Consider the following 22,899-nt stretch of genomic DNA (forward strand, 5'->3'; position numbering starts at 1 on the left):
AGCGCTCTAAAAATACAGATATTATTATTAGGTACAGGAGATGCCTAATAAAGTGGCCACTGAGTGTAGTTGCCTCAAAAACGAACCAGCTGGTCACTTCTGTCAAGAGAAATAAACTTGGCCTTGTTAATATCATTCTCTAACTTTCACCCATCATCACTGTCTGCGCTGTATATACCGTTCTGAACTGAACTATACTTCCTTACCTTCAAAAATATCACTCCATCTGTCTGCTCCATCTGCCTATGCAACTTTGAGATTTCCTCTTCAATTGAAGTCAAATTACTCTGAATCTCCCGAAGAGTTTTCTCCATTTGACCCACAACCATCTTCTCCCGTAGTTTGAGATCTCTGATTAAACGCTGTTCTTTGTCGGTGAGACACTGACGCATTCGAGTGAACTCGGATGAGATGTGGGACTCCAGACTGCGTGTCTGATCCTACCGAATGAAATGTAAACATCTTTATATAACGCAATAACTGGAACAAAAGAAATTGAAAAAATAACAATTCATAAAGGGAGACTTTACCCGAATCTCAGAAATCTTCTGTTTCTGTTGCTGCTCCATTTTGAGAATAGCCGATTTTCTCTCAGTGAGTGACGTGAGGGAAGATTTCACCTGCTCCTGGGATATTGTAGAAAATCATGGCACAACAGTGTTAGATAGATGTGTGTAATTAATTAGATCATCAAACGTGCCTCCTATTTCATTACCTTGTAAACTTCAACAGCTTCGTTAATCGGCATAAAGTTATGAGACTTGTGTTCCCGCGCATCTCTACAGATCAGGCAGATCAACGTCTTGTCAGTTTCACAAAACAGTTTCAGTTCTTCCTCATGCTCCTCGCAGTGAAGATCACTTTCTGTCTCTATTGGACTCAGTTTCAGTTTTCGAGCTTTATCAGCTAGTCTCACTAAGGCCCGATTCCCTCTGAGAGTTATTTCCTGAAACTCCTCTCTACATTCCGGACAGATGTTTCTCGTCCCCTTTTCCCAATACTCTGTGATACAGGGGCGGCAGAAGTTGTGTCCGCACTCCAGTGACACCGGGTCAGTGAAGAAATCCAGGCAGATGGGACAAATTACCTCCTCGGTGAAATCCTCAATTTGTTGTTTTGAAGCCATGTTGTTCCCGGACACTTCCTGGTCCAAATTCCTTTCACTTTCGGCGAGCAACTGAACTCCTCGTAGTACCGCCATTGTCCACAGACGCGCTAGAGTTCCCAGGGCCACGGTCCGTTCGCTGCAATAGAGCGCGGTGGGGACTCTGTGGGGACATGTTCGAGATGACATTAAACAAGCCTGAATATATAAAGAGTAAAATAGCGGAGTCAGATAAGTGTTGTGCCCCGTGAGAAGCAATCAATAAGACTAGAGCCATACTTTCTGGAGTTCACAAACAATGATACTGGACTGGAATGGACCAATACAGTTACAAGGGCTAAATGGAAAGCCTGGTCTTTTATCCTTCGAGAAGGTGAGGCGAAAGCATGATTTAGGTAAATAAAATTATGAGGGAGGGACACATTCACACACATTCCAGCGCCAACATCGTGTGTTCGGCAGAACGACACAGTACACAACAACCAGCAGAACCCCCTAACACCCTCTCTCCCACCCACCTGCCCGCACACAAATAAGGGGGAAGTGAAACAGAGGCGAAATGAATCAGAATCAGATTTAATATCCTTCAGGCTAATGGTGTAGCCATGGGTGCTCGATTGGATCCCAGCTATGTCGGCTACTTGGAGCAGCCTATGTTCCATGCCTACACTGGTGCCGCTCCCCCTCTTTACCTACGTTACATCGATGACTGCATTGGCGCTGCTTCCTGCACCCGTGCCGAGCTCGTCGACTTCATCAACTTTGCTTCCACAGCTACCTGACTCTCTCAACTACCTCAGCTAATAACTCTTCCCACCCTGTTACTTGTAAATAAAACGCCATCCCCTTCTCTCAATTCCACCGTCGCCGCCACATTTGTTCTCAGGATGAGGCTTTTCACTCCAGAACGAAGGAGATGTCCTTCTTCTTCAAAGAAAGGGGCTTTCCTTTCTCCACCATCAAAGCTGCGCTCAAACTCATCTCTTCTTCCACGCACGGGGTTTGTCCTCACCCCATCCTCCCGCCGTCCCACCAGGAATCGGGTTCCTCTTATCCTCACCTACCACCCACCAGCCTTTGCATCCAGCACATAATTCTCCGTAACTTCCGCCATCTCCAACGGGATCCCACCACCAAGCACATATTTACCCCAACCACCCACTTTCTGCTTTCCACAGGGATCAATCCCTACACAACTCCATTGTCCATTCATCCCTCCCCACTGATCTCCCTCTTTGCACATCATTGCAAGTGGAACAAGTGTTACACCTGCACCTACACCTCCTCCCTCACTATCATTCAGGGACCAAACAGTCCTTCCAGGTGAGGCAGCATTTCACCTGTGAGTCAGTTGGGGTCATTGACTGTATCTACTGCTCCCAGTGTGGCCTCCTGTATATCGGTGAGACCCAGCCCTAGACTGTGAGATCACTTCGCCGAACACCTACACCCTGTCCACCAGGAAAAGTGGGATCTCCCAGCAGTCGCCCATATTAATTCAATTTCCGATTCCAACATTCTGACATGGCCTCCTCTACTGTCGCAATGAGGCCACACTCAGGTTGGAGGAGCAACACCTTATATTCTGCCTGGGTAGCCTCCAAACTGATGGCATGAACATCGACCTCAAACTTCTGGTAATGGCCATTCCCCATCCCCTTTTCCCTCTCTCACCTTGTCTCCTTCCCTGCCCATCACCTCCTTTTGTGTTCCTCCCCATTTTCTTTCTTCCATGACCCTCTGTCTTCTCCTATTAGATTCCCCCTTCTCCAGTGTTGTATCTCTTTCACCAATCAACTTCCCAGCTCTTTACTTCATTCCTCCCCCCAACGCTGGTTTCACCTAGCACCTTATGTTTCTCCCTCTACACTCCCCTAAACCTTCTAACTCTGCTCCTCATCTTTTTTCTCTAGTCCTTCTGAAGGGTCTCAGCCTGAAACTTTGACTGTTTCTTAATTTCCATAGATGCTGCCTGACCTGCTGAGTTGCACCAGCATTTTGCATGTGTTGTCTTGGATTTCTAACATCTGTAGATTTTCCTGTATTAGTGAGGTAGTGCTCATGGGTTCAATGTCCATTCAGAAATCTGATGGCAGAGAGGGAGGAGGGGATAGAAGAAACTATTCTTGAATCGTTGACTGTGTGCCTTCAGGTTTCTGTACATTCTTCCTGATGGGAGCCATGAGAAGAGGGCATGTCCTATGTGATGGGGGTCCTTAATGATGGATGCCGCCTTTTGAGGCATTGCTCCTTGAAGAGAGTGTCAAGTATCAGCAATGCATCTGCCTGAGAGAGAGTGCTTGAAGCTGGGTGGCCAATCTCATTTAAGAGCTATCTGGATGAGCACTTGATAGGAACAAGAGATTCTGCAGATGTTGTAAATCTTGAACCACGCACACACAATGCTGGAGGAACTCAGCAAAGCAGGCAGAATCTACAGAGAGGAATAAACAGTCGATGCTTCTGGCTGAGATTCTTCATCAGGACTTCATTTGTACAGGGAATTAGTGAGGCTGCACCTGGAGTGCTGCATACAGTACTGGCCTCCTTATTTGAGGAAAGGCTTTGGAGGCAGTACAGTGTAGGTTCACCAAGCTGATTCTGGAGATGAGGGGTTTACATATGTGAGGACCATAAGACCAGTGGAAAGGACCTTGGCAATTGTGGGGATGACTTACAGCAGACAGAAAGGGTTGAGCATATAGACGTTAATAAAGAGGACATGCTGGAGTTTTTGGAAAGCATTAAGTTAAATTAATGATGAGAACCAGACGAGATATACACCAGGCTACTGTGGGAAGCAAGCAATGAGATTGCTGAGCCTCCGGCGATGACCTTTGCATCATCAATAGGGACAGAAGTACTGGAGGATTGGATGGTTGCAAATGTTGTTCCCTTGTTCAAGAAAGGGAATAGAGATAACCCAGGAAATTAGAGACCAGTGATTCTTACTTCAGTGGTGAGCAAGTTGTTGGAGAAGATCCTGAGAGGCAGGATTTATGAACATTTGGAGAGACATGATCTGATTAGGGATCAGCATGGCTTTGTCAAGGGGAGGTTGTGCCTTACAAGCTTGACTGAATTCTTTGAGGATATAACAAAGCACATTGATGAAGGTAGATAAAAACACAAAATGCTGGCAGAACTCAGCAGGCCAGACAGCAACTATGGGAGGAGGTAGTGAAGACGTTTCAGGCTGAAACCTTTCATCACTCCTGATGAAGGGTTTCGGCCCGAAACGTCGTCACTACCTCCTCCCTTAGAAGACAAAGCGTGGTTGTAGATGGTTCATATTCTACATGGAGGTCAGTGTCCAGTGGTGTTCCACAGGGATCTGTTCTGGAACCACTCCTCTTTGTGATTTTTATAACTGACCTGGATGAAGAAGCAGAAGGGTGGGTTAATAAGTTTGCTGATGACATAAAGGTTGGGGGTGTTGTGGATAGTGTGGAGGGCTGTCAGAGGTTACAGCAGGACATCAATAGGATGCAGAAGTGGCAGATGGACTTCAACCCAGATAAGTGTGAAGTGGTTCATTTTGGTAGGTCAAACATGATGGCAGAATATAGTATTAATGGTAAGACTCTTGGCAGTGTGGAACAGAGGGGAGTGGTTACTGGAAGTTAGAGAAGTTAATGTTCATGTTCTCAGGTTGGAGATTACCAAGACAGAATAGGAAGAGTTGCTCCTCAAACCTGAGTTTAGCTTCATCATGGCAGTACAGAAGGATGTGGACAGATAGTTTGATGCGGGAATGGGAAGTGGAATTGACAAGTCTGACGAACGGGAGTCTGTGGCCCCCAGTCCGTGATGGGTCTCATCAGTGAGAAGGAGGCCGCACCTGGAGCCCTAGATGCAATAAATCACCTTGATAGGATCGCAGGTGAAATGTCGACACACCTGGAAGCATTGCTTGGGGTCCTAGATGATGGCGAGGGAAGAGGATTAGCAATTGTTCCGCATGCAGGGATAAGTGCCAAGTGGGAGATCAATGTGGAAAATTAGGTGGACGAGGGATTCACAGGTACAGTAATCCCTGCAGAGGTGGAAGTGAGCGATATGCCTGCTGGTTTGAATCCTGTTGGAAATGTGGGAAATGGTGTGTTGTATGCGGAGATTCACAGACTGGTAAGTGTGGAGAAGAGGAGCCCTATCCCTGCTATTTCGAGGTGTAGGAATGGGGGATGGGGGGGGAGAGTGGTAACATATACAGTACACACTTCGATAAATTCGCCTTGAACTAAAAGTGATTTTTTTTTCATTTCACAAATCCAAGTTGGCTGAAACTATTATTTTTTTCAAACTCTCCTTTTTTATACTTCATTATGGATTCCAATATATTCTCTCCTTCTGCCATTAGGCTAAAAGTTTAAAAAGTCAGAGACTCACAGAGTAGCTAAACACAGAAACAGGCTCTTCTGCTCTCCACTCCAGATCTCCTGACTTCCCTTCATGAAGTTCGCAGTCAATTCTTTGGTCATTCTGACGTCGAGTGCGTGGTTGTTGAAGTGACACCACTCAACCAGCCGATCCATCTCCCTCTTCGTCTCTATATAAGATTCTACCAACAATAAATTTATAGATGGCCTTTGAGTGGAGGGAGTCGCACAGAAGGCTAAGTACGCCATCATGAGGTGTGCCTGTGTAATACCAGCTTTATTTCCACTTCCCACATTCGACGGAAGTCGGGAGTTCAGCGCCAATCTGCTCTTAACAGGGTTTCCGCGCAGTTCCTGACGCCGATCCCGGTCTCAGACCCCCACTCCTTACACTGGTCCCAAGACACCCTCCTTCAGCAGACATGGAGAGAAGCTGATTCTCAATCAGTTCCAAGTCTCCAAGAAGGATAAAGTTTCTCAGTGTGGAGAAGAGATTTGGTGTCCATGCAGTGAAATGAAACTGTCCCTGCCTCGTAAATGAGATAAACAAGCCCACCCAACCGAGGGTGGGACTGGCTCGAAATAGGAATTTGAGTAAGAGAGAACACTGAGCTCAAGGTTACCCCGCACGATGGTCCAGAATCCCTCCTCCGGTCCAATTTCGACCTGCCCCTTTCTCTCTGCTCCAAGAGCACTACAACCTTGTCGTAGTTTGGAGGCTTGCGTGCCTCAATGACCCGGAGACTTATGTTGACTGGAGTCAGGGCTTTATTCTTTGCTCTTGGTAGCGTCACCCATGCCAAACAGGTCAAAGGGTAGAGGGCAGTCTTGAAAGATCTATTGGTCCTCCAGTTTGGGGATTCAGTTCAGGGCTAACAACCCTGACTGACAAAACAAAATTGTTACGGAAACAGCAATGAAGAATCCTTCTACATCTGAGAGTAGTGGTATTCCTGAATCTCCAGCTAGGACTTACACGACTGACAGTGATGAAACCTGAGAGGAAGATACTGAGAGATGAAGGACCTCCATTGCTGCTCTAAACGCCAGCGGCGTAACCAGCAGTTATAAAAAAATCTTCCTCTCCACAGCCTTTTGTAGCGACTCCGAGAATCCTGCCGAGATTCCCCGTCACCTCCACCTCCCAGCAATATCTCCCCAAAGTGAATCCCTCTGATCACAGTACACAACCCCAGACAGTTAACCTCTTCCTGGTGTCAGGGAGATCCCTCCGGGTCCCGGTCCATCTCACACTCTTCCGATCCCCAGACACCTCAAGTTGTGGATTCGCCATTTCCACATTCAAGGTGACAGAGACTGGTGAGAGAAGCAGAGAATTACAGACCCTTCGAAGATGTGGAGGGGGTGTGGGGTGGGTACAGGCTTGGGGAGTGCGACATCAGGACAAGTTGGCCAACAAAATAATTTCTCTGATTTTCACAGAAATTTATCCACTGGACAAGCAATGCGCCTTTCAAATTTAAAGCTCAGTTGTTTGTCTTTCCACAGATTGCGCCTCACTTCTTGGGAGTTCCTGCTTCATTTCAAATTTCATTGACGATTTATTTTAAGGCTTGGGAAGGTAAGGCCTATCTCTTCCATTTCAAGCACATCTGCCCTCATCGTCCTGCCGCTCTACCAAGGATAGGGCAGTCCTCATCCCACCCCACCAGCCTCAGCAACCAACACATAATTTCTCCGTAACTTCCGCCATCTCCAACAGGATCCCACCACCAAGCACATATTTCACTGCCCCCTCACACCAGTCTCTGCTTTCCACAGGGATCACTTCTTACGCGACCCCCTTGTCCATTCGCCCCTCCCCACTGATCTCCCTCCCGGCACTTATCCTTGCATGTGGAACAAATGCTACGCCTGCCCATACCTCCTCTCTCACTACCTTTCATGGCGCCAAACAGTCCTTCCAGGTGAGGCGACACTTAACCTGTTGGGATCATATACCGTGTCCAGTACCTCCTGTATATTGACGAGACCCGGTGTAGATTGAGACACCATTTTGCTGAACACCTATGCTCTGTCCACCAGAAGAAGCGGGATCTCGCAGAGGCCAGGCATTTTAGTTCCACTTCCCATTCCAATATATAGCTTCCTCTACTGTCGCGAAACGCGAGTCCAATATTTATGGAAGCCAAACCAGGATTCTCCCCTATTGTCCAGGGATTTATCTCCCTCTCCTGCACACTTCTATGAGAAATCCTGAGAGAAAATACATCAGAATTTTAGGATGCTTCCTCCTAAGTTTAGCCTCTTTAATCTGCCTCTCCTGAGATATTTGTAGGGCTGTTGTCCAAAAGGTGGGTCATAGAGACATAGAGGACTACAGCACAGAAATTTTGTCCCAACTAATCTATGCTGACCTGCTCCCCCTCTTGAGCAAAGACAAACCCCATCAGATTTTCCTTAAATACTTCATCGTTCATTCTGAACACATGGCCTCTAGTCCTAGTCTCACCAAACCTGAGGAGAAAATGCCTAGAAACATTCATCCTACCAACACCCTTCATAATTTTGTCAACCTCTAAAAGAATGCCCTTTATTCTTCGATGTTCTTCCAGTGAATAAAGTTCTCAGCAATTCAAGTTTTTTCCTCTTCCGCAAGTCAATGGCATTCCATAATTTCTATATGATCCTTAATTCTCTATAACTTGCTCCCTGAAGTCTCTGCAACAGTGACTGTCTGCCTCCACACATGCCTTGATTTGTGAAATGCTGTATCCAGTCCACTCAAGGTCTACAAAATTATGAGGAGTATAGATAGGGTAAATGCAAGCAGGCTTTTTCCATTGAGATTGGATGGGACTACCACCAGAGGTCATGGGCTCAAGATGAAAGGTGAGAAGTTTAAGGGGAATGTGAGGGAAACTGCTTCACTCAGAGGGTCATGAGAGTGTGGAATGAGCTGCCAGCACAAGTAGTCCATGCGAGCCTGATTCCAATGTTCAAGAGAAGTTTGGATAGGTACATGGTCAGTATGGAGGCTATGGACCCTGTGCAGGTCGATGGGATTAGGCAGTTTAAATAGCTTTGGCATGGACTAGGTGGGCCAAAGGGCTTGTGTTTCTGTACTGTACTTCTCTATGACTCTAAACACGTTTGTGATCGTGTCCTTTCATATTGTTAACATGAAGTTAACATGTTAAGATTAATGGATCAGCAGTTCCAGTATCAAATCCTTTATTTTAATTTCACTGTTCGCACATTTAAAATTCAATGGTTTTATTTCCAGGTTCAGTGGGGACCTGGGAATTAAATAAGACTTATTCAGTGCCAACCTGTTATCAATGGTGTTTCTGCCCTACGGCTCCTGAGCCCTGTTTCTGAAGCCGAACCCCGGACATGAATGAATCACACAACTGGACTGGAACTGGAGCAAATTCTCAGCCACTGGTTCTCATCCCAAGTCACGAAGAAAGGATAAAGTGTTTCTGTGAATTTATTCCCAGTGAAGGTGTGGAGATGGGACTTGGTCTCTGTGTTGTAAAATGAAACTGTCCCGGACTCATAACTGAGATAAACTCCCAGCCTCCCAGGGATGGGACCGGCAGGGAGACGGGATCGAGGGGAGGTGAGTGCATAAAACTGGTCTCCCCACTTCCCTATGGCCCAGACTCCATTCTCTGGTGTCAGTTGGAAATTCCTCTTCCTCTCCACAGATTCTGTGGCGACTCCCAGACTCCAGCCCTGATTCTCCACTACCTCCACCTCCCAGTAATGTCTCCCCATTGTGAAACCCTCCGACCCCAGTATATAAAACCCATTGGTAAATCTCTTCCTGTTGTCAGGGAGATCCCTCCGGGTCCCAGTCACTCTCACACTCTTCAGATTGACAGATATCTCAAGCTCTGGAGCCGCCGTTTCCACGTCCAGGGTGACGGATACTGCGGGGAGAAGTGAGAATTAGAGAGTTCCCGGGGATCAGCACAAGTCACAGCAGCACAGTGCCAGAACCAGGGAGAGACCGCTTGGCCCCAGGCCCAGTCAGGCAGCTGCAGAGAACTCTTGAACCAGACTAGGTCTGTCCTTGTTGTCTTCTCATAAATTGCATCTCACCTTTCAAAATGTCCTGTTTTCCTTCAAATATAAATGATTTCTTTATATAGCTAGTAGAGCAGGAGTGGAAAGCTGAGCTATGGTGGAGGACAGAGAGCACAGAGAGAGAGAGAGAGAGAGGAAATACGAAAAAGCGGAGGGTCACAGAGAGGGAGAGGTACTTGAAACAGAGTTAGGATAGACACCGTGGTCAATGCGAGGTTAGTGAATTTGGAGGCAGATTTGAGGCTGAGGAGGATTGAGGGTGGCAGAAGTCTGTGAAGGAAGGAGAGAGGAAGATATAGAAGTTCCAATGGCCAAGGGAGTACTTAACTCAACCCATATCTGGTGTGTGTGTGTGTGTGCGTGTGCGTGTGCGTGTGCGTGTGCGTGTGTGTGTGTGAGAGAGAGAGAGAGAGAGAGAGAGAGAGAGAAGCAGACACGTGCATTTGGTGTCTGACAGTGCACCTAATTTCAGCAAGATTTTATTGCATATTAAAGTTTTTACAATACACTTTAACTTTTAGAACACTACAACACAGAATAGGCCCTTCGATCCATGATGTTACGCTGACCTAAGATCAACTAACCTTTCCCTTCTACATAGCATTCCATTTGTCTATCATCCATGTGCCTATCGAAGAGTTTCTTAAACACCCTTAATGTATATGCCTCTACCACCAACCTGGCAGGATATTCCATGGACCTAGCACTCTGTGTAAAGAAAATTAATTCTGCCCCCCTCCATTCTTTGAAATGAAACCCCCTGGAATTAGCCATTTCTGCCCTGGGAAATAATCTCTGGCTACCCACTTGATCTGTGTCTCTTATCATCTTGTACACCTCTATCAAGTTGGCTCTCATATTCCTTCACTCCAAAGGCCCTAGATCGCTCAACCTATCCTCATAAGACATGCACTCTAATCCAGGCAGCATCTGGGTAGGTCTGTTCTGCACTCGCTAAAAGTTCACATACTTCCTGTAATGAGGCAACTAGAACTGAGTGTTCTAAATGGTGCTCCCCACCTTCTTGATCTAACTTCTCATGTCTTTTTTTCCAGTCCTGATGAAGGTTCTCGGCCTGATATGTCAACTGTTTACACTTTTCTGTAGATGCTCCCTGGCCTGCTGAGTTCCTCCAGCATTTTGTGCATTTCCACTGTCTGCTGATCTTCTCATCTTCAGGGTTTTCTAGAGCTGCAATATGACCCTGGTACTCGGGACTGCCCCTTGTTATGAAGACGAATACACACAGCTTACTCTATAATGGTGTCACAATGGTTAAAGAGGTATCAACACACAGAGGACTCAGGAGATCATCTGAGTCTGACCGTCTGAGTGAAGTCAGAGTAACTCACTGAGGGTTGAGGGAAACGTTCAGCCAATCCTGAAGAAACACCTGGTTCATTTTGGGTAGCTGCTCTCAAACCACCAGAAAGCAGTGGGGCTTCTAGGAAGGGAGACAAGTCTGAGATTAAGGGCAGGTAGAACCTTTGGTTTAGTGCTGTTCCCTAGCATTCAATGTCTGGGAAAATGAAAATTAATTTATCTGGTATATTATTAAATGGGAATTCTAATAGAGCTTGTTCCTCATCAGTATTTAATAAATGAAACAATAATCTGCTATTCCTGTATAATGTAAGTCACACACTGTTTTTTGAATCAATGCAAAGCAATCTAAATCAACACACATGAAGTGCTGGAGGAACTCAGCAAGACCAGGAGCATCAGTGGACATGAATGAACAGTTGACATTTTGGGCCAATATCCTTCCTCAGGACTGAAAATGAAGGAGAAAGATATCAGAATAAAAAGGTGGGAGGAGAGAAAAGGTAAAGGGCAGGAGAAGAAGGAATCTGACAGGAGAGGAGAGTGGACCATAGAAGAAAGGGAAGGAGGAGGGGTCCCAGAGGGAAGTGATGATCAGGTAAGAAGAGGTAAAAGGCCAAAGGGGGGAATAAAAAAAGAGGGGAGGGGGAGGGAAATTTTTTTTTTACCAGAAGGAGAACTCAATATTCATGCCATCGGGTTGGAGGCTACACAGACAGAATATGGAAGGTATTTACCAGGATGAATGTCGTCGAGCATTTCCCTCCACACTGGGAATGGCAATGGCCCAGCAAATTCATCAATCGTCAGAGCCCCATCCATGACTGTAGCTGTCTGTTCATCTCCAGCCCTGCAAATATTACACAGTTTAACTGAACTTGGACAGGTTCCTACATTAATGTTACCAAGTTCTGAAGGGTTTCAGCTAAGAGTGTGTCCTACCTCCTCTTCTGACAGGATTCCTCCTGAAATAAACAAAACAGAAAACACAATTGAGATACTAAACTTGGAACAGGGTCATATTACATCATATGAAAATATTGAATAAATGGTCTCCATATCTCTTCAAATTCAATAGAGGTATCGAATACACCACTTATAATTTTTTCTAAATTTAAACATAACGTAGTTTGAGAAAGCCAATGAAATACAGTGGGAGGATTAATTTCCTTCCAATTCAACAAAATAGATCTTCTAGCCATCAAAGTGAGAAATGCAATCATTCGACAGGCGGAAGAAGATAAATGAAGTGAGTCCATCATTGGTAAACCAAAAATTGCGGTAATAGGATGGGGTTGTAAATCGATATTCAATACCGCAGAGATAATATCAAAAATATCTTTCCAATATTTTTTCAAAAGCGGACATGACCAAAACATATGAGTTAAAGACACGATTTCAATTTGACATCTATCACAAATAGGGTTTATATAAGAATAAAAATTGGATTATTGGATTTTCCAGCTTTAATCTTATTTATGTTGAGAGGATCGGAGTTGATGACACTGATGATTATGTATTCTTGTGAGATATTATAAACAGCCCTTTTTTTTCCTTTTTAGTTTTTCTTTTTTTTCTTTTTTGTTGCTTCTTTTTTCTTCTTTATTAGTTATTAGATTAGTAGTTTAGTCAATGTTGCAATCTTTTTTTTCTTTTTTCTGTTTTTTTATATCATATATTATGAAATACCTAGATTTACCTTGTTCATACATATACTGTATGGTCCATGTTTTGGGAAAACTCATTTATACTGTAATCATTGCTTATGTATTCTTTCATGTGTAATGGGAATTTGTTTGTCTGTAATCCCTTTGTTAATATATCAATTGTATTTTGTTCATAATATTATTAATAATAATAAAGAGATTGAAAAAGAAAGAGATACTAAACAAAGTTGGTAAATTTGATGTAAGCATATATTAATTCATTACCATTTTCTTTCATTGGAACTTATTTACTAACTTTCTTACATCTGTTTATTATTGTCATAGGCACCGAGGTATAGGGAAGTATAGGGATTTCTTATTTCAGCACTTACAGATCATTTCTGTACATCAGTACATTGAGGTAGTGCAAGGGAAAACAATAACAAAATGCAGAATAATGTACTGCAGTTACAAAGGGAGCACAGTGCAGGTAGAAAACAAGGCACAAAGCCATAATGCGAAACATTGTGAGATCAAGAGTGCATCATTACTGGTGGATTGTTCAATAGTCATAAAAGTGGGACAGAAGCTGTCCTTGAGCCTGGTGCTACGTGTCTTCAGGCTTATGTATCTTGTGCCCAATGGGAGGGCAGAGAAGAGAGAATGTCTAGGATGGGGGCGCGGGTTTTTCATCATGTTGGCTGCTTTACCGAGGCCGTGAGATGTGTAGACCGGGTCCACGAAAGGGCGGCTGGTTTCTGTGATGTGCTCAGCTGTACCCATAACATTCTGCAGTTCCTTGCAGTCAAGGTACAGCAGTTGCCATACCAAGCTATGATGCATATAGACAGGAAATAAACAGCTTTCTATGATGCATCAATAAAATTTAGTGAGTGTCAAACGGGACACGTCAACTTTACTTTGCCTCCAGAGTAAGAAGAGGCTCTGGTGTGCCTTCTTGGCCATGGAGTCTGTGTGAGTGATGTTCACTTGTGGAACTTAAAGCTCTCAATCTTCTCAACCTCAGCACTGTTGATGTAAGTGCGAGCATGAGCACCGAACCCCAATTTGAAGTCAATGACCAACTCTTTATTCTGACGTTGATGGTTAGGTTTTTATCAGGACTCCATGTCACTAAGCTCTCTATCTGCTTCCTGTACTCCAACTCATTGTTAATTGAGATGTGACTCACTAGGATGGTATTAACTGCAGACTTGTAGATGGAGTGGAGCAGAACCCAGCTGTGCAGTCATGAGTGTATAGGGAGAAAAGTAAGGGACTGAGAATATGGCCTTGTGGGGCACCTGTGTTGACAATAATTGTAGCCAAGATGTCGCTCCCTATCCTTACTGACTGGAGTATGCTGGTGAGGATGTCAAGGAACCATTTGCAAAGGGAGATGTTGAGTCCCATGTCCAACTGTTTGGACATGAGTTGCTTGGAATTATAGTACTGAAGGCAGAGCTATAGTAAATTAACAATGGTCTAGCATAGGTGTCTTTATTGTCCAGATGCTCCAGTGATGAGTGTAGGGCAAAGGTGTACCTGTTGTACCTGTTTTCTACCTGCTGTGTACCTGTTTCAAATGAAGGTGAATTGCAGTGGGTTAAGATTGTTTGGAAAGCTGGAGTTTGTGTGTGCCATGAACAGCTTTTGGAAGCACTTTGTGATGATGGATGTCAGATCCACCAGGTGGTAGTCACTTTGCCATGTTACATTACTTTTCTTAGGTACTGGGATGGTACATATTGCAAGAGGTGACCCCAGATTATAGTAGGGAAAAGTTAATCATGTCTGCAGATACCTAACCAGATGCTCTGCACAGGATCTAAGAATGTAACCAGGCCACGGACATCCATCCAGGCCAGATGCTTTCCATGGGTTCGCTGTCCAGAATACTGAACTGACAGATCATTTCACCACTTGCTTTGCACAAGATTAAATTTATGGTCCTTCTGGTGAACTGAGAAGCTCTCAAATCATATAGCGCAGTCAGGTAAAGCAGGTGTAAGCTGAGCATGCAGCAGTCTCGCAAACCCATCGACAGGTCCATCTCACTGTTAGTCCATACACTTTCTTCTCAGTGGCCTGGATATTAGCCAGCAGTATGTTGCCAAGAGGCGGGAGAGTTGAACCTGTGCTGTTTTAATCTCACTTGCATTCTAGACTTGTTACCATGCATCGGAGGTAAGTGGCCATGCCTGTTGGTCCTAGAATAGAGTGAACTGGACAGGAAGATAAATGGCCCCTTACAACAAACTTGGAAGACCAAGAGTGGATCGAACAGGACCGGAAGCAAAGTGATTTTTCCTTAGCTGCTCTGGATGACCTGGAGAGGGTTCAACTGGATTGGAAGGTAGGGTGAGTGGTTTCTTCTGGACATATCCAGCTGATCTGGAGTCAAATTTGCCAAGATGTAGGGTATGCTGTTCCATATAGGACTGGCAGGCCTGAAGTGGAGAGGTTTGTCCCTTCAGGTAACGGAGGGCATCCTCTGGGGTCCTGACATCAGGACTCAGCCCAAATGCTCCGCATGGTGGTAATCTGTCTGGTAATAACCAAAGCCAAAACTTCCATAATTAAAGATAGCTGAGGTGACAAGTAAAAAATTTTCATCCATATTTACTACATAGGAAGCCATTGTTGCTGGAATATCCACTGGGATTTGTGAAACTCAGTAAGTTATCCTGAAAAATGAACAAAAATCAGAGGTGACGAGAGGCTGAAAATTCATTCATTTCACGGGTGTGGGAGTTTAGAGTTGCAGGGGGATGGGAACCAAAGCACCAGAGCAGAAAGTGAAGTGATTGTGGGGAAAGATGTTCTTAAGCATACATACAAAGCCAGCAATGAAAACATTGAGCATGGTAAGACTAATGTTCTGAGTTGTGTATATTTCAATGCAAGGTGTATTGTAGGAAAGGAGGCTGAACTTAGGACATGGATCAGCATGTGGAATTATGACACCGCAGCCAATAGTGAGACTTAGTTGCAGGAAGGGCAGGATCAATATTCTGGTCTTCCATTGTTTTAGATGTGATAGAGTGCAAGGAATTAATGGAGGAGTGGTGGCATTACTACTCAGGGAAAATGTTACAACAGTGCTCAGACAGGATAGACTGGAGGGCTCGACTACTGAGGCTTTGTGAGTGCAACTGGGAGACAAAAAAATTATGACCGTGTTACTGTGATTACATTATATTCCACCCAACAGTTTGTGGGTTTCAGAGAAACAAACTTGCAGAGAGATCACACACTATTGCAAGAAACATAAGGTTGTTATAGTAGGTGATTTTAACTTTACACATGTTTATTATGTTTCCAATGCTGTAAAAGTGGCTGAATGGGATAGACTTTGTCAAAGTGTTCAGAAAAGTTTCCTTAACTGACACATAAAGGTCCCAACCAGAGGGAGTTTATTACTAGATCTCCTTTCAGGGTACGTCATGGGGTGGGTGACAGAAGTTTGTGTAGCGGAACACTTTGCATCCAGTGATCATAATGCCATTAGTTTCAAGATACTAATGGAGAAGAATAGATCTGGTCCTTGTGTTGAAAATTGAATCGGAGGATGATATTAGCTAGCAGTATGTTGCCAAGGGATGATATTAGAAAGGATCTGGCAAGTGTGGATTGGGACAGGTTATAAGTGGGAGGCCTTCAAAAGTGAAATTTTGAGAGTACGAAGCTTGTGCCTGTCAGAATAAAAGGCAAGGGTAGCAGGTTTTGGGAACCTTGGGTACAGAGAGATATTGAGGCCCTGGTTAAAAAATAAGAAGGAGGTGTACAGCAAGTAAGTACAAATCAGGTACTTGAGGAGTATAAGAAATGCAAGAGAATAATTTAAAAGGAAATCATGAAGACTAAAAGAAGGCATGAGGTTGGTCTAGTAGGCTAGGTGAACGAGAATCCCAAGAGCTTCTACAAATATATTAAGAGCAAATGGAGTGCAGGGGACAAAAATGGTTCCCATGAAGATTAGAATGGTCATCTATACATAGAGTCTATGGGGGGGGAGCAAAACAGAAGTGAGGTGTATTCTGTTTTGAAGCAAAATAGGGTGAGTAAAGCCCCAGCCCTGTCAGGGTTCCCTTCGGAATTTGTGTGAGACTAGTGCAAAAATTGCAGGGATAGCAGGTATTTGAATTGCAGAGATATTTAAAACATCTTTAGCAATGGTTGAGGTACCAGAGGACTGGAAGATAGCTCCTGTTGTTCTTTTGTTTAAAAAAGGCTCTAAAAATGTCAGTAAATTATATGCCGGTGAAATTAGTAGTGGGTAAATTATTGGAACCTATTCTAAGGAACCGTATGTACAGTATACAGAACTGTGCAAAAATCTTAAGCACACATATATAGCTAGGGAGCCTGACTTTGCCCAGTACTGTAGTAACTTTATGTAATGCACTGTACTGCTACTGCAAAAAAAACACACAAATTTCATTACAGTTTGCACCTGCGCCATCTCCTGCCCTTGGGATTCCTTCTCTGCCACCTGTCCCAGACTCCTTATAATAAGCTTTCTGGGCCTCTGCAAGGCACCAAAGAGCTTGGGACTCTAAGATTTTTAGAGAACCCGAAATGGTTAATTGTTTTTTTTACTAAGAGTTGTTAATCATTCAGCATTCCTTGTGTTTTTCTCAAGTGATTCACTCTTTGTAATATGGTCTCCTAATGCTTTCTGTTTAAGCTTGTTAAGTTTATTTTAATAGACTCAGGGATTCCTTATTACTTGTATTATTTAAGTGGTCACCTGATTAACGCTAATTGCAGGGTCCTAGTTTTGAGAATGTTACTTCTTGTGGTGTTGCTCAGCTGAGCCACCAAAGTTCTGGGATCATTATGAATAAACTCTCCTTACTGTCTCTATTTCGAAATCTGTCTTTCCTCCACACTTGGGTTCTGATATCATGACACCTCTCCCATAGTGCTCCACCCTTCACCGTTCCCAAAATCATTTCTCCCACCAAATTTACAAACTGGTTCTCCACTTCACATTGACAAATATAGTACTGTGCAAAAGTCTTTGGTTACCCTAGCTGTATATACAGTCGGCCCTCCTTATCCGCGAATTCAACCAACCGCGAATCGCGAAAACCCGGAAGTGCTCTTCCAGCACTTGTTGTTCGAGCATTTACAGACTTTTTTCTTGTCATTATTCCCTAAACAATGCAGTATAACAACCATTTTACATAGCATTTACATTGTATTAGGTATTATAAGTAACCTAGAGATGATTTAAAGTATACGGAAGGATGTGCCTGGGTTTTCATGCATCAGAATCAAAAAAAATTGGGAGTTCTCTTACTAAGTAAGTCGGAACAGGTACACCCGGCATTATTTAGCATCAGTTAGTCAAACGTTTGTCTTAGTATATAGTATATATTTTACCTTTCTATACATATAAAACACTTAAGAACGTATGTTTCAGCGCTGGGCTCGGGAACGGAAGTTCTCAGGACTCGGGACAGATCGCTCCCCAGTGTGCTCTCCACTGTGCTGGGTTGATGTGGAGAATCAAAAACTCAAAACCCCAAAACCTAATTATTAAACCACTGCGTTGCTTAGTAATAATTGTAGCTTTCATCAGGGCAGAGCCTTTTTCAATTTATCCTTTAAAATTGTTCCGATCGTTGACCAACTTAGCCTAATGCTTTTCAAATGATGGGTGGCGTTTCACCTCTTTCCAATCACTTTATTATTTCCACTTTATTTTCAATCGTGATAGTGATTATTTTTGTGAACAGAAACGCTGCGCATTCAGAGCTCTGGCGCAAGGTCCTAATGTCCACCACCGCTCTGAGACAGGTTAAAAAAGGTCTGGGATTCTGCTGGGTCCTAAAGTCCACCAGATTGAGACAGTTTGAATAAGGGACTTGAGCATCCGCGAATTTTGGTATCCACGAGGGGTCCTGGAACCAATCCCCCGCGGATAAGGAAGGCCGACTGTATATGCCTAAGACATTTGCACAATGGATTCCAGTTAACTGGGACACATCCGGACTAGTACATTTTAGCCCAATTAAGTTGCTGCCCCAATAAGCTGAAGTTTCACGGAAATAGGTAAAAAGGTATAAAAAGGGCAAACTGAGTAACAAATTACGTATAAACAAAAAGAGGTTGTTGAGAAAGAGGAACATGTGGGATGACACTAAATAGATGATTGGATACTGTAGTCAGTGTAATGGTAGACAGATTTTATGCATCACAAAAGAAGCACTCTCCTACACATTGAATAGTAGATAAGGAACTTGTTTCACAAGGCAGGGAATCCTCAGACCAATAAAGTAATGAAGAAATCACATGCTGGGGATTAGATTATATGATGTTACAGTAACACTTTATAAAATATTCAGAAAGCCACATCTAGAGTATTGTGTGCAGATCGGGTTCCCTGAAGGTGTGTTTCAGCTGGAATGGGTGCAGAGAGGTTACACCGGAATACTGCCTGGGATACAGAAATTCAGTTATGAAGAGAGACAGGATAAGTTGTCTTTGTTGTACTTTGTGTTTGAGGAGCTTGGGTGTGGTGTAACTTGATCGAGTATGTAAAGCTACAAAGAAGGTGAGATGTGGTGGATAGTGAGCAAGTTTTCTACATGGCAATGTCCAAAACTGGAGGCAATAGTTTTGGTGTAGGAGCAAGAGCTTCAGTGACGATCCGAGGAGGATTTTTTTTACATCTGGAATGTACTAACTGAACTGATATTGAAGACAGGTAACCTCAAAGTGGTTAAGAAGTAGAGGTGAGCGAATGAATTAATGAGGTATAGGTTAAAATCAAAGCACTGGTAAATGAGCTTGGTATGGGTTGGCACTTGATGATGTGGGCAGAAGGCCTGAATTACACTTTATGATGCAAGGATCATAGAGTCTGTGACAGGTTTGTTTGAGGGTGGCCAAGAGGATTCAAAAGAACTATTCTCGTGAATGAACTTATTAAGTCATATATTCAAAGAGTCATAGAGAAGTGCAGCACAGAAACAGATCCTTTGGCCCATCTAGTCCATGCCAAAACCATTTAAACTTCCTACTCCCACTGACCTACACGGGGGCCAAAGCCCTCAATACCCTTACCATTCATGTCCCTATCCAAATTTCTCCTAAGTGTTGAAATCGAGCTCGCATACACCACTTGTTCTGACAGCTCATTCTACACTCTCACAAACCTCAGAGGGAAGAAGTTTCCCCCTCATGTTCTCCTTAATGTTTTCACCTTTCATCCTTAACCTAATATGTCTGCTTGCATTTACCCTATCTATACCCCTCATTAATTTATATACCTCTATTGAATGTTTTCTCAATCATCTGTGTTCTGAGGAATAAAATCCTAACCTATTCTGTCTTTCCTTATAACTCAGGTTCTCCAGACCCGGCAACATCCCTGTAAATTTTCTCTGTACTCTTTAAATCTTGTTTACATCTTTCCTGTAGGTGGGTGACCAAAACTGCACACAATACTTCAAATTAGGCCTTACCAATGGCTTATACAACTTCAACATTACAACCCATCTCCTGTACTCCACACATTGAGATTTATGAAAGCCAATGTGCCAAAAACTTTCTTTATGACTCTATCTACCTGTGATACCAAGGAAGTATGAATCTATATTCATATCTACCATTCACTATGTAAGACCTCCCCTGGTTGGTCCTACCAAAGTGCAAAACCTTACAGTTGTCTGTATTAAACTCCATCTGCCATTTTCCAGTCCATTTTTCCAGCTGATGCCAATCCCTCTGTAAGCCATAGTAGCCTTCCTCGTTGGCCACAACACACCCAATCTTGGAGTCATCTGCTGATTTGCTGATCCACTTGACATTGTCATCCAGATCATTGATATAGATGACGAACAACAATCCCAGCTGCACTGCACTAGTCACAGGCCTCCAATCAAAGAAGCAACCATCTGCTACCACTCCCTGGCTTCTCCCACAAAGCCATTGTCTAATTCAATTTACTACCTTATCTTGAATGCTAAGTAACTGAACCTTTTTGATCAGCCTCCCATGGGGGACTTTGTCAAATACCTTCTTAAAGTCCATGCAGACAACATCCACTGCCTTGCCTTCATCCACTTTCCTGGCAACTTCCTCAAAAAACTCCGTAAGATTGGCTAGACGTGACCTACCACTCACAAAGTCATGCTGACTCTCCTTAATCAATCTATATCTGTCCAAATACTTATATAACTGGTCCTTTAGAATATCTTCCAATAACTTTTCCACAACTGATGTCAGACTTCCTGGTCTGTAATTTACCCATTTATGTTTAAAGCCTTTTTTAAACAGCGGAAAAACATTGGCTATCCTCCAGTCCTCTGGTACCTCTCCTGTCACTAAGAATTATTAAAATATCTCTGCTAGGGCACCAGCAATTTCTGTATTTGCCTCCCATAGGTCCAAGGGAACACCTTTTCTGGCCCTGGGGATTTATTTACCCTTATTTGCCTCAGGATAGCAAATATCTCCTTCTCTGTCATCTGTACAGGGTTCATGAAGTTGATGCTGCTTTATGCCTCACTTCTGTAGACTCTGTGTCCATCTCCTGAGTAAATACAGATGCAAAAAAATTATTTAAGATCTCCCCTATCTGTTTTGGCTCCACACATGGATTACCATTCTGGTCTTCCAGTGGAGCAATTTTGTTCCTTGCAATCCTTTTGCTCTTATCATATCTGTAGAATCCTTTAGGACTTTCCTTCACTTTGTCTGAAAGAGCAACTTCATGCCTTCTTTGAGCCCTCCTGATTTCTTTCTGAAATATTCTCTTGCAATTCTTATACTCGATTAGCATCCCATTTGTTCCTACTTGCCTATACCCGCTATACACCTACATTTTCTTTTAACCAGGGCCTCAAAATCTCATGAAAACCTAATTTCCCTGCATTTATTTTTACCTTTTATTCTGACAGGCACATACAAGCTTTTGTCTCCTGCCTCGTCTCTTTCCCTAATAGCAGATCCAGTATCACGTGCTTTCTCATTGGAACTTCTACATACTGATGAAGTAAACTTTTCTGAACACATTTGACAAACTCTATCCCATCTAGTCTTTTTACAGCGTGGGATTTCCAGTCAATACATGGAAAGTTAAAATCACCTACTATAATAACCTTATGTTTCTTGCAATATTCTATGAGCTTTTTACAAATTTGTTCCTCTAAATCCCTAGGACTGTTCAGTGGTCTGTAATATAGCCCCATGCATGGTCATACCTTTCTTATTTCTCAGTTCCACATATAATCTGTCACTAGATGAGTTCCTGATGCAGCACTACCATGACATTTTCCCTGACTAGTAACGTCACCCGTCCTCCTTTAATACCTCCCACTTTGTCACGTCTAAAACAACAGAACTCCAGAATATTGAGCTGCCCATCCTGTTCCTCCTGCAATCAAGTTTCACTAATGGTTACAATGTCATAATTCCAGGTGTCAGTCCATGCCCTGAGCTCATCTGCCTTTCCTATATTTCTTGCATTGAAATATATGCAGCTAAGGACTCTCAGACACCATCCACAACATTTTGATTCCTGACTTTGTCTAAGATAATACCAACATCTGTCGCCACAACTTCTCCACTAGCTGTAATGGCAGTCTGTTTCCCAACCCCTTGCATCTCTAGTTTAAACCTCACCATGCTGCATTAGCAAACTTTCCTGCTAGAATGTTTGTCCCCTTCCAGTTCAGATGCAAGCTGTCCCATCTGTACAGGTTCCACCTTCCCTGAAAGAGAGCCCAATTATCCAAAAATCTTTTGCCCTCTCTCTTACACCAACTCCTTTGTCATGTGTTGAATTGAATGATCTTCCTAGTTCTGGCCTCACTAGCACGTGACATGGGTAGCAATCCTGAGATCACAACCCTGGAGGTCCTGCCCTTTAACTTAGCACCAAACTCTCTGAACTCCCTATGCAGAACTTCATCACTCGCCCTACCCATGTCATTGGTAGCTACATAGACTATGACTTCTGGCTGTTCACCCAATATGCCCTGGACCCTGGTACCTGGGAGGCAAGATGACATCCAGGAATCTCGTTCTCACCCTCAGAACCTCCTTTTTGTTCTTGTATCTAACAAATGCCCTATCACCACAGTGGCCTTTTCTCTAGCCTTCCCTTCTGAGTCATGGAGCCAGACAGTGCTGGAGATCCGACCGCTGTGGTTTTCTTCTGTTAAGTCACTCTCCCCCACCCCCTCAGTATTCAAAGTGATATCCTGTTGTTGAGGGGAATGGCCACAGTGGTATTCTGCACTGGCTCCTTAACCCTTTCCCCCTTCTTGACTGTCATCCAGTTTCCTGTGCCTTGCACTTTGGGTGTAACTACCTCTCTATGTGTCCTATATATCACCCCCTCATCGTCCGGAATGATCTGGAGTTCATCCAG

At 43.7% G+C, this 22,899-nt stretch overlaps 1 protein-coding gene across 1 annotated transcript in view; it reads right to left on the reverse strand.

Annotated features, from left to right (window-relative positions):
- Window positions 1-22,899, reverse strand: part of LOC140721280 (uncharacterized) — a 57,551-nt gene that overhangs the window by 13,267 nt on the left and 21,385 nt on the right. The window contains 6 exon segments of the mRNA XM_073036133.1: window positions 207-440; window positions 531-626; window positions 716-1,268; window positions 5,495-5,666; window positions 11,601-11,713; window positions 11,806-11,828. Coding sequence (XP_072892234.1) covers window positions 207-440; window positions 531-626; window positions 716-1,268; window positions 5,495-5,666; window positions 11,601-11,713; window positions 11,806-11,828 — 1,191 coding nt within the window.

Source organism: Hemitrygon akajei, chromosome 2 (assembly GCF_048418815.1).
Source record: "Hemitrygon akajei chromosome 2, sHemAka1.3, whole genome shotgun sequence".
NCBI classification, from domain to species: Eukaryota; Metazoa; Chordata; class Chondrichthyes; order Myliobatiformes; family Dasyatidae; genus Hemitrygon; species Hemitrygon akajei.